This window comes from Xiphophorus hellerii, chromosome 4 (genome assembly GCF_003331165.1).
Source record: "Xiphophorus hellerii strain 12219 chromosome 4, Xiphophorus_hellerii-4.1, whole genome shotgun sequence".
Taxonomy (NCBI): Eukaryota; Metazoa; Chordata; class Actinopteri; order Cyprinodontiformes; family Poeciliidae; genus Xiphophorus; species Xiphophorus hellerii.
In genome coordinates, this window is record NC_045675.1 from 20,684,589 (window position 1) to 20,701,570 (window position 16,982).

A 16,982-nucleotide genomic window follows, 5' to 3' on the forward strand; every position below is an offset into this window, starting at 1 on the left:
CCAAGGCGTATTTTGTCATGGTGATTTTGCTCACACTGGAACTGTGATGATGACTGTGATATATTGCATAGCTATATTTGGAACGGTTTTATCAACCATCAAGGAACTGCATATGTGAATTAGCAATAGTTTCCTGGTGCAACACTTCAATTGGTGATATTTATGTTTGGGTTTTAGATAGCCCCTGTTTAAATAAAGCCAAAGTTCAAGTTCAGGCAGAAAAAGCAGCTCATGCGGGGGTTTTTTTTTAATTGAGTTTCATAATGATTAGAATAGGTTTGTGATTACATGTTTGCTTTCATCTAAAATGGCTAAATTGTCAACAACCACAGATAAAGGTCAATGCAAAGCCTGACACAAAACCAAGAAATCCATTTAATTTCTCTTTTTATGTCTTTGACCTTTATTTAACCAGGAATCCAACTGAGACTCAACATTTCTGTCTTTTTTTTATTTTTTATAAACTCACCAAGATAGCAATGCAGCAGCTTGACTTCAACAAGAAGCCAAGAAAAACCTTGCCAAGTACATGTTATGTTTGTTTTCTTTCGTGAATTCTTTGTGAGTGCGCTTTTCCCAACTTCAGAGCAACCAGCAATTTCACCCCCCTCTCAGCCAAACAGAGGAGAGTGACTAATGTGACCCCCAGCACCTTATCAGCTGAGCTCTTACTTTGGAGTCCAAAAGGTCACTGCATCTCCTCCCTGACTGGGGATCTCAGTTGACTTTTATAAAGAGCCACCTCTGGTTTTGCGAAAGCTTGTGGGGTAATCAGCCAGGACTGGTTGAAGAGAAGATAAAAACTGGTCTTTGTTTCGACTAATCCTTAAACCAAACTCAAAAATGTTGGTCGTTTCCCCACTGCTCTGTGTGCACCCTGAACCCACCGTCGAATTAGTTGCAACCCATCTGCCTCGTCTGCCTCCCTTCCTCTTCCACCACCACAAATAGAAAGTGCCCCAGACACATTACTATTCCTACAACATAATTCAATGCAGGTAAAACCCAGAACACAGGCTTGATATGTCAGTGTAATAACGGCTTCATATTTCCCCACCCCCCCTCCTTCATCTCTGCAGCCGCTGTGCCCTGCTCAAATCAATAACCCCGCAGACTTTCCGTCTGATGGAAACAACGCGTTTTCAGCGACGAACAGTGAGAAATATCGCTAAGGACAAATTATTTTTGCACGTCTGGACTTGGCTCCAGAATCTCTGGCTGTGGAGTGAGGGGTAGAGGGAGGGGGGACGAGTTGTTAGCCTGCGCAGGAGCATTTCTCCCATCCTGAGAAGAGAGAGGGAGAGAGAGAGAGAGAAATAAAGAGAGTGAGAGAAAGAGAGAGAGAAAGAGAGAGAGATGCAAGAATTGATACAGAGCCACAGCGAGGGATGCACTGGCCGAAAGTGAGGCGGAAAGTCCGGATTTTTCCCTCCTCATGTCTTCCAATTTATAACATATTTTGAAATAATAATAATAAAAACCAAATTAGTAAAGTGACTCTTCATAGCCTTTGTTGACATCAACTCTAGAGTGTTTTTCTTAGGTTTAAATTGATCTGTTTTTATAACTTACTGCAACTCAAGCAGCCATTTTTGCACTTATTTTTTTGGGGGGGGGGGGGTCATTTGTCAGGGGAATCCGGGATGCCCGACAGAAGAAGAAGAAGAAGAAGAAGACAAGTCCTGTGGATTCAGCCGTGACTTCCCGACTCTGGATATTGGAAAGCTATTTTCACCCCGCTCTTTATGAAACCCCCATCAACTTTTCATTTCGTGGATCTATTCGGGAGATTGTGCGACGGTGTAGTTCAAAGCGCGCTTGTGTCTGACTCAACGATGCGCTCCGCTGGGAAATACTGCGTGTTTCTCCTCCTGCTTAAAAGTGTCCTGGCGGACCCGGGAGCCTCTAACCAAGGTGAGTGGTGCCGTGCAACAACAGCGCACTCAGAGCGAGGCTGTAAGCCAGATGTAACCATTTAAAGTAATTAAAGACTTTTCAACTATGCGCAGACACGTCAAAATAGAAGCAGACTACAGTTTGTTGATCAAGCTCGATCACGAATCGGGACTCTGTCACGCAACAAAGCATGGAGTGCCGCAGAAATACAAATATCTGCACCCTGGTGGAACACGTGCTTTGTTATTATTAAATGCAATGTTTGTCTAATTTCGGTGTATCTCAGTTTTATTTTATGTATTTTTTGTAGTATTTTCCAGGAATTAATAAACAAACAAACAAAAAAGCAATTACAGTCTCAGCTCACAAAATAGACCAGGATAATGTAAAAACACTGATACATTATCAGAATAATCAAATCAGACGTACTCCTTCACCTCCACAGTCTGAGAGCAGTAAACATCCCCACTGCAATAGGGGCCACTGAATGCTACAGTAGATGTAAGCCTCTGGCAAACTCTGTCAGCTGGTGCTGTGGAGGTGCATCTGTCTTCCTCCTGATGAGTTCATAGAGAGAATAAAAATATCAGAGGTTTCTCCCAGTCTGAAGAGGATTGCTCATACATGAAGACACACCATCTGACTCTGTTTTTACTTCTTTATGTTTGCCTACTTTTGACAAAATTCACTTGAGCAATCTCTCACCCGCCTCCCCTGCTGTCTCTTGGATGTAGCTTGTGCAGCTGCATATGCATGAGAAACACAGGACATAATAATGTTATCCCTCCTCATCCGCAGCGTCACACGGGCAAAAAAAGTTGCCGTAATGTAATCTGTTCTCGACATCTTCCACTTTGCACATTTGCGAGGGTGAGTTCAGCATTCCTCCTTTGAATGCTTAATTTTTAGGACACACATTTTCCAAGACGACATGAGCCTTCTCACTACAGCCAAATGTCAAAGTCTCTTTTACTTGTTTTCTTTTTTTCTTGTGAGTGTATGTGTATTTTCCCACCAGGACGCCTGTCTGCCGGTGACAGGTTGGAAGAAGAGCAGGTACACTCAGGGGAAACTTGGAAAAAAAAAAAAAAAAGACAACGTGAGATGTTTAAAATGAAGTGAGAAAGAGTCAATATGTGCCACTTAGCTTTGTAATGAATGCGATTTCCTCCTCGTGATTTGAGGAGTTGAGGGAGGAGAATCATTTGTTTTTATATAACCGGTTATTTATAGGTGGTTTAGATTTTTGAGGTCAGGAACACTTTAGGTGGTTTTACCGTGTATAAATAAATGTTGAACCTGAAATTGTCTTTGTAATAATAGCAGCCTACTTCAAGGTCAAGATGGGACATTTGAAAACACACTCATTTCTGGAGTTTATGTTATTATGTCAAACCAGTATAAATAGGTCATACATCCCTTTGCTTCTGCACATTTGAAATATTGGCTATAAAAGCATGATCTAACGCAGCATATTCTGGCTAAAAAGTTTGTGTTTTCATTAATCAAGTCTCCGTAATGCCAAACCACAGAAAAGCAGTTTTTTATAGTTATGCAACAGATCCATTAAGAATTTACGTACTGGTCTGCTCAAGTCACCTACCTGTTCTAAGGGCTTTTCGCCGTGTTTTTGCATTGTACTGCAAATGGACTCTTAAAAAGCATTTTGTCAGCGGGAATGGTTCTGAGTGTCTTTGTGTTTAAACGACGTTGTCTAAAAGCCCAAGGTTCTGGCCTTAAACATTGGTAGACCTCATTGTTATTCATACATGTTGACCCAAAGTTCATTTCCCCTCTACAGCACTCCACGCATTTCGGTATAAGATTAAAAAAAAGGCTGCATAGCCACAACACAAGATTTTTGCATTGTTATTTTGTTAACGACAAACGTATTTCAGCTAAGACGCTCAACCTTTCATGTTCTAAGCCCTTTCAGTCATTCTCTTTTACATTTGCAGAACAACGCTGCAGTCATCTCTAATTCATTTTTACATGATAGTAATTAACATCTTCTGTTTCTAAAGGTTAGCATTTTATTCATGGATTTCCCCTATTTCTGATTTTTTGGGTTTATGACGCAGAAAATAGGCATCTGCGATGACTCTGAAAGGCTCCTGAGGGACCCAGTGTCTTGAAATTCACTCCTTTTAAACTTTTTCACATTTTATTAGAACACTTCACTTTATTTTATTGAGATTGTATGTGAAAGACCAACAAAGACCTGTAATTAGTGTGGTCTATGATTGGTCCACTCTTGTGTTAATCCTTTGTAGAATCACCTTTTCCTTATAGGTTCAGTTCTTTTGGGGTTTGTCTCTGCCAGGTTAGCATTTTAACAAACACAAATCTTTGTCTTTTACAGCTCAGTTTCAGTCAAACTGGATGAAGAGTTCATGTAGGTCTAGAACTTCTGTCTTATTTTATCACATAGTTATGGTGTTATCTAAAGCCTTCAATCGTTGCTCTGACTTTATGTTAAAGGTTCATATTTTACTGTCTTTCATAAACTTAAACACTAATATATTTTCTCTTCCAAGATTACATCACAGACCAACTCCCCTGTCTCTGCTGCAAGGGTTGACATGATGCAGCCACTACCATGTTTCACTGACTGACTGGAGCTCAAGCTGATGCTTAGTGTTTCTTTATCCCCATGGCATTTGGCGTGAATCTTGTGCAGCTTTTCTATTCAAGCAGCTTTAATCGGTCCGGTTCTGTTCCAGTCCATCCCAGCCAGATTCATTACTATCCTCAGGGCTAGGAGATGCCGAACCAAAACATGCTCTTGATTGACAATAAACTTCATTTGATGACTGACCCTTGATTTATGTCCCTGCAAACTACAAACAACATTTCAGCCACTGCATTGCATTGGCAGACATGCCATCTGCCATCAGAGAGCTGCTCAGTGTGGAGGAGCGTAATTATGAGTTTAATCTTAAGCAGCGCCAGGAACAAATGCGTCAACTTTTGCAGCAGAATGACTGTGATTTCAAAGCCCTGCAAGCAGCACTTCTCTCTGAACAACAGGCGTGCAACGGAGAAGTGAGGAACTGTGCAGCTCCGGCCAACTTTCTGTCAGATTTATAATTTTGCGCCTACCAGTGTGAAACTCAGGAACTACATAATATTAGTTTGGTGTGCAGTTTGGATTTCACCTGACAGTTCTTGGTAAAATAGTTTTTTTTCCACAACACTATTCTTTGGAATTTTCTTTTAAATAAAGTTCATTTATGAATATTGGTTTACGTCTTTTGACATTGTATAAATCAAAGGTTGCATGTTGAAAAACAATAAAGTGTTGCAGCCTGGATATATTTATATCTACAGCAACATAATCAACTAATCTGAAATGTTTTCATTATGTTTGAGCCATCACTGAACTTCTTTTGGGCAAGTTGATAATGTTTAGTTTGCTGAGTGTTGCTGCTAAGATCATCAACTAATAGACCAAAACTCCTGCGTGATCCCGACCCGCCGACATTACACGCCCACAGTAGTGAGGAACAGAATATAACGAAGATGCTCAGAACTGGGACCAAACCAGACATTAACTGGTTAGAGTGAGATTTGACAATGGAGAAGCAACTTTAATCTGACAAGTTCCCATTTTCCCACATTTGATGTGTTCCCCTACATGGCCGTTGTCACGGCTTTCCTCTCAACGTTGGCTCACTTCCTGCCTCTCTTCTGTAAAGGTCATATTTATGAACTGCATGACTAATAGTTGTCCTGCAATCAGATTCTCCCACCTGAGCTTTAGGTCTGTGCAGCTCAACCAGTTACCATTGGTCTCTTGATGTCTTTAATTAATGCCCAATCTGTCGGTTTGGGTGGACAATCATGCATAAGTAGGTTTACAAATATGTTATATTCTTTCCATTTTCAAGTTATAGACTGAACATTGATCAGTGAGATAATCAAAGATTTGTATATTGTTTGAACATCTAAACCTGCTTTAAACTTACATTGTTTAAGTCACAGCTTGACCTCTGACCTGGGTGTGTGCTTGTTGTGCTCTTTTGTCTTGATGCCATATGTTTACCCATGTTCTCCAACAATAGAGTGTAATTAAGTGAGACGCAGGTGGATTGTATTTATCAGTTAGATGACATCTGAAAGCATTTGGTTGTGCTGGATTTTATTAGTAAAATGGCTGAATACTTACCTACTACACAATTTTTACATTTTTATTTTTTATTTCACTTCAAAATTGAGGTCTATATCAAATTACAATGAAACAAGTTGGAGATCGCTGTTACAACATGCCAAAATGTGACGTTGTGCAGGAATGTGAATACTTCTGCAAGTCACTGTACACAGCTTAACTGACTAAAAGATGTTGCCTTAAATAAAAAATAAATTAAACTGAAGACCTGATGCATAAGTCAAAAAGTCTTCAGGTCCTTAGTTTGTCTCTTAATAGTGTAACCCACTTCACATGTGAACTTTTCCTTCTGGCTCAGCCTGTGGCTCAGTGTTCAACTGCTACACTTCAGTTAGTTTTAACACCTCAAAAATAAAACCTTCAATGTGTATAAAGTCTCACCTTACAGCTTGTGGTTAAAGGTGTGATGCTGTAAACACTGCAGATATGTTCTTCATCGCTGATTTGGGGGAAAGAGTTTTCTTTTAATAAGCGTTGTGTTAATCAGTCAGAAAATAAAATGATAAGGGGATTTTGAAATTTTCAAAACATTACCTTTGTCTTGGCTTGTAACGTTTTAGGTTTCCCTTGCTGTTAAGCTTAGAAAGTAAAGAGTATTTCCTAAATTTACAAAAAAAAACCTAAATCCGGTTATATATCTGTAGACTGCTGAGGTTAAAACATCCACTCCAAACTCATTAACATATACTTTTTGATTGATTACTTTTGTTTTCTGCAGAACAGGAAACAAAACACAGATCAAATTATTTTAACCTGTTTTACTTAAAAAAGTTGTGTTTAAAAAATATAAAATGCATGAGAGGCTGTTGTTTTTTTAATTGTGTAAAACAATGCGTTAAAGGAATTTCTGTAATTTATCACTTCCTGTCAGCTCTTTTTAAAAAAGTTTATTTTTATAAACTCATGAAGCTAAGCTCATTTTAAATGCACATGTAATATTTCATAATTTAACCACTTACAAGTCTTATACTTATCTTAATAAGTATAAGACTTTAATTATACTTATTACAAAAACTAATCGTGTTTTTTTTGTTGATCACATCCTAAATTATGTTGACACTTAATTGAATATAGCACCAATAAAATACAAATATAAAAAATTGTGTTTTTATATTTGTATCCAAATTGGTAATGTAATAATTGTGTGCACTAAATGGTGGTAAAGTTCTGCATATGTGTATGTGTAGAATATACATGAAGAGGCATTATACATAAATGCCACCTGGTTGGTTTGAATACAAATTCAAGACAATCATCTATAAGGGATTAAACCAATTTAGATAACTTTTCTCGATCTGTTCTTTAGCTGTTTACATCATACATCATCTGCATGATGTAGATTCTTTATGAGGATACAACATGTCTACTGGAAAACAACATGAAGCAAGACAGTGTTAATTTTGAAAGTTATATGGTCAGACACAAAATGTTTTATTTTTATATTCTGTTCATTACCAGCTGTAAAAATTAGGGAGAATAAATGTGAAACCAATCAGAATCAATTAAACTTGGGAGTCTGTTTATATAAATGCCTTTATATGAATTCATAGGACTGTTTGTACTGTTTCACGTTGTGATTTAATAACAGTAACAGACAATGGGGTGATAATTTACAGGCAGGTAGAGGCAATGTAAAATATGTGGCCTTTGACAAACTACCACCAAAATGAAATATCCAGTGAATCAGAAAATATTTTGACTATGAGGATTTAATCTACAGTACAAGCTCACACTGGACATCCCAGTACATCCTGTTGTACGTCCAAGAGTAAAAGATTTTTTGAGCATACCACTGTTTCCAAAACACTTAGTAAACCTCTGAAGAGACAGTGGCAGAAACTTATTCTTCCAGATAAAATACTCAGAAGAAACTAACGTGACTTAGCCTCTTGCTGTATTATGTGTGTCTGTGATCACTTTAAAAAGTCTGTGCATTATATGTACCACTTCAGTCTTGCTTCATTATTTCTTGGCTCCATAGATATTTTCTGTATTAAATAATTTTCTGACTGCATTGCTGTGCAAGTATATTGGTATATATTTGAGTAGGAAAAGGATGTACAAAGAGAATAAGTGGAAAAATTTGCTACTGTCAAACATGTCATGGGACATTGCTCCTGATTATGAAAGATTGTTCTAATTTGGTCAAGAAATCAATATGATTGTGTCTCTCTGTCTGTCTCTCCCTCCCCTGTCTCTCTTTTTGTCCTCCTTTCAACATAGGGAAGGAAATCTTATTATTATTCACTACTTAATTACCAGCAGGGAATTCAGGTTAAGTGAAGTCTCTGTAAATACTAAAGTGGTTAATTTAGTCTCTCACTGCGTTTATCTTCTCTGGTTATCTAGGCGGTTCTTAAAACAGCCCGGCCCCCATTAAAGAATCTGGGTTTGCCAAAGTCTGTGGTGCACCGGAGCGACGGGTCATCTGAAGATGTGACTCTTTGGTCTATAATGTCGACCACTGAAGTGGGACATACTTTATTGATAGAGATTGTAATTAACTGGCTGTGGGGAGACAAAGGAAATTGCACATTCATCACATCAAATTGGCTCAGGGGGCTTATAGCAGGGGCCCTATAATGGTTCTCCTCATGCCGGAGCCGTGACCAGAGTGCAGACAGCTACAGGCGTTATGTTTGTATGTACGCCATGCCAGTTTGGATTCAAGAGAACAGACGCTAGTTAACATGCTCATGCGAAAACACCGGCAGGCATTAATACTGAGATCAGACTCTGCTGTTTGTGCCTTTTTGAAATGATCAGCGTGTCAGATTAGCTTTGAGAGGCATGAATTATTGGCATGGCTGTACGGTGGTTAATGATGCCACCCCAGAGCACCAACTGATGTTCGTGTTTGTGATCACAGCGTCATGAATAAAAGCAAGACACAAGGTAAGCCTGTAGCTGTGGGGCTTTAATATGCACTCACAGCAGGTAAAGGCGCACCCACAGGTGTGATTTAATGGATTAATTTTCCCAACTGGCGGGTAATACTGTCACACAGATTTGTTAGATGCTAAACAAAGCCAATCTCCTTTTTTATTATTATAGCACACTACACCTAATTGTCCTGCTATGGGTTATCAATGAAATCAATAAAAATAATGTCAGATATCATTAATAAGCGTTTTTTTTTATCTTTAAGCATAAAATTTTTGTCATCTTTTTTGTTTTCCTCTAATCAAAATCACCAGTGTAATTAGATTATGTTGCAGGAACCCGCTGCTTTTAGTTCATTCTCAAGTTTGACAAATTTTTCTGCCTCTTCCATCTCATGAAACAATCTACAGTCAAACTTTGACATGAGTGTTATTTATTTTTAAATGTTTTAATCTAATCTGTTTAATAGTCTTTGCGTAGTATCTTCATTATGGCTTAAAATGATATATTAATTTATAATTTATCATCTGTTAAGTGTTTAATTTATATTTTTTCTTTGGTCTGTTGTACCAAAGTCTTTGTATCTCTTCTATCTGTAGTAAATTCGAATTAAGTCACAACTTGGTGTTTACATTGTAATTAGAAAGAGGTTTTGCATGAGTTTTAAAGATTCATTTAAAGGTGAAGAGCTGGCAGGTTTATAGAAGGTTTGGATATTTGACAATAACTATAGTTGGTTAAAACCATGTATTCTTTGTAAAACATTTAAAGCTTTAGTGGAGTTAGCTTTTTTATTTCAGGGTAGCCTACCTTCTGTTATGTTCCGGGGTTCTGGCTGCATGGTGGGAGTTCCTGTGCACCCTTATTACCTTTTACCACCAGATGGCGACAGGTTCCGGCTGGAGTGCGGTGCATTATTATCCGCAGCTGTTCGTGATCATCCTCATCAGCGGCGCAGACTTAAGGAGTTGGCCGCCAGTCCAGCGTCGCCTGAGTGTTAGCCAGTCACGGTACCTCTGAGCCCCCCTGAGCCTGTCTCTGTGTTTCTAGTTGTCTTGAACATTCTAGTAATTATCTTTATCTACTCCGTTGCCTTTTAGGTGATCCTTTGATGAGATCCCGGTTGAATTCCTGGCTTTTGAACCATCCTCGTGACGCCGTGGAAAGTATCCACAGGTTGCCCGAGTTCCCAGACTTACCTCTCCGTTGTTTTGGCAATTATCTCCTGGACCCCACGGCTGGCGGCCGTACCACTCCTCCGTCTCCCCGCTGCTCTCGTGCCTACCTGTCCGCTGCCCACCGCACTCCTCCGTTGTTCCTGGACCCACCAAGAACCGAGACCCCGGACATACTCGGTTTCCCCTCCAAGACTCTGTTCATCAGCAACAATGAACCATTGTTGCCGTCCCTGTTTTTGCCCCTGGACCAGACCATCCTGATTCTCACTGATAATTGTGTGATCTTTATTAAATCATTTAACACTGATCCTACCTCTCCTGTCTTGTGTTCTGCATGTGGGCTTGTTAAAAACTACCATCATGACAGAACACTCAGGCCAACAAATCAGCCCAGCAGACGCAATCCGGAGAGCCTTAGCCGAACAACAATCTACATTGCAAACTCATGAAAACGCACTAAGAGAGTTAAGTAGAACCCAAACTGAAACGAACCAACAACTGTCTGAATTAACCCGATTCCTTCGAGGTTCAGCCCCTCAAACTTCTCCTCCAGATCCCGCTCCAGCTTCAAACCCAGCTCCGGAGATCCAATCCACGTTTTCTGAGATCCGTCCACCTACACCCGAAAGATTCACAGGTGATCGGAGAAAATGTAATGGTTTTCTCCTTCAATGCTCAATAATGTTTAATCACTCCCCGAGGAGCTTCCCTTACGACAGCTCCAAGATAGCATACGTCCTGTCCTCATTGTCGGGACAAGCTTTGTTATGGGCCGAAGCTCGTTTCCCAGATCCAGCACGCTATGGCTGTTCATTTGATGAATTCATAAAAGAGTTCAGACAGGTGTTTTGCCAAGATGCTGACCAGTCATTTAATTCCAGAGAGTTGTGGAATATTAAACAAGGAAATAGAACTGTGGCAGAATTTTCCGTTGATTTTCGTATCAAGGCTGCAGCAACAGGCTGGAACCCAGCCGCGCTTAAGAGCGCATATTATAACGCGTTAAATGAAAACATTAAGGATGAGCTGGCTACTTTCGAAGAACCTAGGACCCTAGAGGAATTAATTAGCCAGACCATCCGACTGGATCACAGAATCCGGTCCCGAAGGAGAGATTGGGGTCGTAGGAGCCAACCGTTTAGACACCTCGGTGGCTCCGCTTCTCCCTCGGCAGTTTCTCCGCCCCGAGCCTTTCAGGAACCCGAGCCCATGCAGTTAGGTCGGACTCGCCTGACTCCTGAGGAGCGCCAGCGGCGCATTTCAGCCCGCCTTTGCATTTATTGTGGTTCCCCGGGTCATTTTTTGGCCAACTGTCCGGTTCGTTTAAACCTCCCGGTCCGCCCGTAGTAGCGAGGAGGTTGGCGGACCATCCCAGCGAAAAAGACTCTCCTCGCTTACTGTTGCCCGCAACCATTTTGATTCAGACCCAGTCATTTTCTTTATCCGCCCTGGTCGACTCTGGTTGCGAACAAGATTTGATCGACGACTCCCTGGTGAAACAGATGAAAATAGAGACCGAACCACTACCTGTTCCACTGCGAGTCACAGCATTAGATGGGAAAACACTGCCACACATCACACATAAAACCAAACCACTCCACCTCATCATTTCGGGTAACCACAGTGAGTTTATTTCATTTTTTGTATTCTCATCAGCCAATTCCCCCATAATTTTAGGGTTCCACTGGTTACAACTTCACAACCCACAAATAAACTGGACCGAAAAACACCTAGAGTCCTGGTCCGCTTCGTGTCACTCATCTTGTCTCCGCTCAGCTGTTCCCCCAGGTCCTCCGCCGGCTGAGCCTCAGGAGGCGGACCCGGTCGATCTCTCCACAATCCCCTCTGCATACCACGACCTCGCTCCGGTGTTCAGTAAGTCCAAGGCTCTTTCTCTCCCTCCTCACCGCCCATATGATTGTTCCATAGACCTCCTGCCGGGGGCTCCGTTACCCACCAGTCGCTTATACAACATTTCTCGACCTGAAAGAGACACTATGGACAAATATATAAGGGAGTCTTTGGCAGCCGGTGTAATCCGCACCTCATCTTCCCCTCTGGGAGCTGGATTTTTTTTTGTGGGGAAGAAAGATGGGTCTCTGAGGCCCTGCATAGACTATAGAGGGTTAAACAATATTACGGTTAAGAATAAGTATCCCCTGCCATTATTATCATCTGCCTTCGAACCGGTGCACGGTGCTACAGTTTTTTCCAAACTCGACCTGCGAAACGCTTACCATCTTCTGCGCATACGCGAGGGTGACGAGTGGAAGACTGCGTTTAAGACACCTACTGGCCATTTTGAGTACTGCGTGATGCCTTTTGGCTTATCCAATGCGCCTGCATTTTTTCAAGCCCTGGTCAACGATGTTTTAAGAGACTTTCTGAACATCTTTGTTTTCGTGTACCTGGATGACATTCTCATTTATTCGCAGACTCTAGAGACACACAGACGCCACGTTCGCATGGTTCTCCAAAGACTGCTCGAGAACAAACTCTTTGTCAAAGCTGAGAAGTGTGAGTTCCACAAGCCGTCAATTTCTTTCTTGGGTTTCATGTTAGGGGGCGGACAGGTACGGCCTACGGAGGAAAAGATCCAGGCAGTACTGCAATGGCCCGCACCCGAAACCCGCAAGCAGCTCCAACGCTTCCTCGGATTTGCAAACTTTTACCGCCGTTTTATCAGAAACTACAGTCAGACAGCTTTACCACTAACTGCACTAACCTCTTCCAAGATCCCTTTTAGTTGGACTCCGGAGGCTGAAGCGGCGTTCTCACGCCTCAAGACCCTCTTCGCCAACGCTCCCATCCTGATTCAGCCAGACCCGTCCCGACAGTTCATTGTCGAGGTCGACGCCTCGGACACCGGAGTTGGTGCGGTCTTATCCCAGATCTCTCCTGGCGACAATAAAACTCACCCATGTGCCTTTTTTTCCCGCAGATTATCACCCCCAGAGAGAAACTATGATGTGGGGGATCGGGAGCTGCTGGCTGTGAAATTAGCCCTGGAAGAATGGAGACATTGGCTGGAGGGAGCGGAGCATCCGGTGCTGGTCTGGACCGATCACAAGAACTTGTCCTACCTTCAGTCTGCCCGGAGGCTCAACCCACGCCAGTCACGCTGGTCGCTATTTTTCTCTCGATTCAATCTCTCCATCTCATATCGCCCTGGTTCCCGTAACATCAAGCCTGACGCACTTTCCCGCCTGTATTCGTCTGATGATTCCGAGAAGGCCCCTGCCCCTATTCTTCCTCCCAGTTGTACAGTCGCCACCGTTACCTGGGAGATCGAAGACATCATTACTCAAGCTCAGTTGACGGAACCTGCACCCGACACCTGTCCTCCCAACAAGCTCTATGTTCCTGTCTCTGTCCGAGCCCGTTTCCTCCACTGGATCCATGCCTCAAAATTCTCTGCACATCCCGGAATAAGCCGTACCATTGCACTCGTCCTCCGCAAGTTTTGGTGGCCTTCTGTCCATAAGGATGTCAGTGAGTATGTCCAAGCCTGCACCACCTGTTCCAGAAATAAGACCTCTCACCAACCTCCATCTGGTCTCCTGCAACCTCTCCCCGTCCCCAAACGACCATGGTCTCACATATCTATAGATTTTGTTACCGGCCTACCTCCTTCCAAGGGCATGACCGCCGTCCTCTCCATCGTCGACCGTTTCTCCAAGACCTGCCACTTCGTTCCTCTCCGTAAGTTGCCCACGGCTTTTCAAACCGCTCAACTTCTGATCAAACACGTTTTCCGACTCCATGGCATCCCACAGGACATCCTCTCTGACCGAGGTCCTCAGTTCGTCTCTCAGGTTTGGAAAAGTTTCTGTTCGGCTCTCAACGCATCTGTCTCACTCTCTTCCGGCTTTCACCCCCAGACCAACGGTCAAACCGAACGGCTCAACCAGGACCTGGAAACCACTCTCCGCTGCTTCACCTCCACCAACCCCTCTGACTGGTCCCAATTCCTCCCTTGGGTGGAGTACGCTCACAACAGCCACATCTCGGCAGCTACCGGTATGTCCCCGTTCGAGGCTTCCATTGGTTATCAACCCCCTCTTCTTTCCTCAGAGGAAAAGGATATCTCGGTCACCTCAGTCCGTCATCACATCCGCCGTTGTCGGAAGGTCTGGAACACTGTTATCAGTAACCTCAACCACACTGCGGATAGAAATAAGCGCCTGGCTGACCGGAAGAGGAGACCAGCACCCATATACGTCCCTGGTCAACAGGTTTGGCTTTCTTCACGTGACGTTCCGCTCAAATCCATTTCCAGAAAGCTCTCTCCCCGATACATTGGTCCCTTCCCCATTGAAACCGTACTCAGTCCGTCGGCTGTCCGTCTCCGTCTGCCCGCCTCCCTCCGCTCCCACCCCACCTTCCATGTGTCCCAGATCAAACCGGTCCAGACCAGCACGCTCTGCCCTCCAGCCGCACCCCCCCCACCCCCCCGTGACATTGATGGCCATCCTGCATACACCGTCCGTCGGATCGTGGACTCCCGTCGGCGAGGTCGCGGCTGGCAGTACCTCGTCGATTGGGAGGGCTACGGTCCGGAGGACAGGTCCTGGATCTCTGGTTCTTCCATCCTGGACCCTTCCCTTATCTCCGACTATCGTTCCTCGTTGCCTTCCAGTTCGTCTAGGCCGCCAGGTGGCGACCGTTGAGGGGGGGGGTACTGTTATGTTCCGGGGTTCTGGCTGCATGGTGGGAGTTCCTGTGCACCCTTATTACCTTTTACCACCAGATGGCGACAGGTTCCGGCTGGAGTGCGGTGCATTATTATCCGCAGCTGTTCGTGATCATCCTCATCAGCGGCGCAGACTTAAGGAGTTGGCCGCCAGTCCAGCGTCGCCTGAGTGTTAGCCAGTCATGGTACCTCTGAGCCCCCCTGAGCCTGTCTCTGTGTTTCTAGTTGTCTTGAACATTCTAGTAATTATCTTTATCTACTCCGTTGCCTTTTAGGTGATCCTTTGATGAGATCCCGGTTGAATTCCTGGCTTTTGAACCATCCTCGTGACGCCGTGGAAAGTATCCACAGGTTGCCCGAGTTCCCAGACTTACCTCTCCGTTGTTTTGGCAATTATCTCCTGGACCCCACGGCTGGCGGCCGTACCACTCCTCCGTCTCCCCGCTGCTCTCGTGCCTACCTGTCCGCTGCCCACCGCACTCCTCCGTTGTTCCTGGACCCACCAAGAACCGAGACCCCGGACATACTCGGTTTCCCCTCCAAGACTCTGTTCATCAGCAACAATGAACCATTGTTGCCGTCCCTGTTTTTGCCCCTGGACCAGACCATCCTGATTCTCACTGATAATTGTGTGATCTTTATTAAATCATTTAACACTGATCCTACCTCTCCTGTCTTGTGTTCTGCATGTGGGCTTGTTAAAAACTACCATCATGACACCTTCATTTACTAAAAACATATGTTTGTTTGATTAGCTTGTAATTGTAAATGTGTTAATCCATCTCTTAATGCAGTAACACTTTAACTCAAACTCTCAGTGGCACTACATGGTAAAAAAAACCCATAACATACAAACACATTATCTTTAAAGAAGAAACTACTCTACATCTGTACTTTCTTTGTTGATTAGGACAGATTATGCCAAATCCTGACAGAAATTGTGACTCGTTCACATGTGTTTGTCTTTTGTTAGTGTTTAATGTAGCAAAAAGAGCAAAATTCATTTTCCCACCTTAAGAAAAAAAAGATGAGACTAGAGGTACTTTACTTGTTACAAATGACAGCTGTTTAATATCACTTTGTGACAGAACCAAATTCTGTTTTCTTTTCACTGTGTGAAAGCTGCCACTCGTCAACACACTGGAGCTCTCTTTACTAGTTTTTAAATGCACAACCCTTCCTGCTCAGGTGAAGACTGGCTTAATGCAAGCGTATAATCCCAGAATGTCAGCCTGAGCAGATTTTAGACATAAATTAATCACTTTTCTTCACTACCAGAAAAAGCTGTAAAAGGGTTGTGTTTATTTTTTATATTATTTGCAATTGCTTCCATTTTTCACAGTGAAAACCTCTGTATTTTCTTAATTTTACTTTTATTGTCTCTCTAGTGCTTCTGTCTTTCCCCATTATTTCTGTATTGTTTGTTTTTGATATGTTGCAAAAAAAGCTTGACCTTTGAAAAGGAAAGTACTAATTTTCTAAGCTTCAGCCAGAAAGAGGATAGATCTGTGTTAGAGTTGTCCTGGACTTTCTTGAAAGCTGTTATTTCATAGGTGGTTGAATCTGTTAAGAGCTTTGCAGCTTATGTAAGCTTCTCATTGACAGCTTGATAACTACTGTGTGCTCTCTTCCTCTTTTGTCACCTTCATTTCTCCCCTTCCTTAAATTCACTGTACAACCTCTCCTGCACTTACTCTATTCTCTTTTACTTTGCCCACTGTCATTTTTTCTTCTTACTCGGTTGTTCTTCTGCTCCACCAACACATCTCCCCCATTTTGCTTTGCGTTTCTCCCCTCACCTCTTTTCTATCTACAGTGGTTTTACTGGACACCACAACAGTACTGGGAGAATTGGATTGGAAGACGTTTCCAGTTAATGGGGTGAGTGAAATTACCTCTCAGAGTTTTTCTATCATTTTTTTTTTCTTTGGACTGAACAAGAAAAAATCTTTAAAAATATAAAGATAAATACGGCAATCAAGATTAGTACAACATTTATTTAATTTCTGTCTCGTGAAGCTTGATTCAAACACGATGCTACAGACTAGAGCAATACATGGGATAATCTTCCTCATATGAAATATTTTAAAGCTATTATTTTAAAAAAAAGTATTTTCTACTATAAATTATCTGGAGATCTTGAATGGTGTTCTAGGTTCAATAT

At 42.6% G+C, this 16,982-nt stretch overlaps 1 protein-coding gene and 1 long non-coding RNA gene across 2 annotated transcripts in view; both read left to right on the top strand.

The window, feature by feature from the left end:
- The first annotated feature begins 1,370 nt into the window (after positions 1-1,370).
- LOC116718960 (ephrin type-A receptor 6-like) overlaps positions 1,371-16,982 on the top strand; it is a 58,778-nt gene continuing 43,166 nt past the window's right edge. Inside the window, exons 1-2 of the mRNA XM_032561271.1 lie at positions 1,371-1,914; positions 16,635-16,699. Of these exons, the coding sequence (XP_032417162.1) occupies positions 1,746-1,914; positions 16,635-16,699 (234 nt within the window). The 5' untranslated portion in view covers positions 1,371-1,745. The remainder of the gene's footprint in view (positions 1,915-16,634; positions 16,700-16,982) is intronic.
- On the top strand, positions 9,767-10,432 carry LOC116718961 (uncharacterized). Its single transcript, XR_004339038.1, has 2 exons — positions 9,767-9,957; positions 10,048-10,432. It is a non-coding gene; the product is annotated as an uncharacterized LOC116718961 (long non-coding RNA).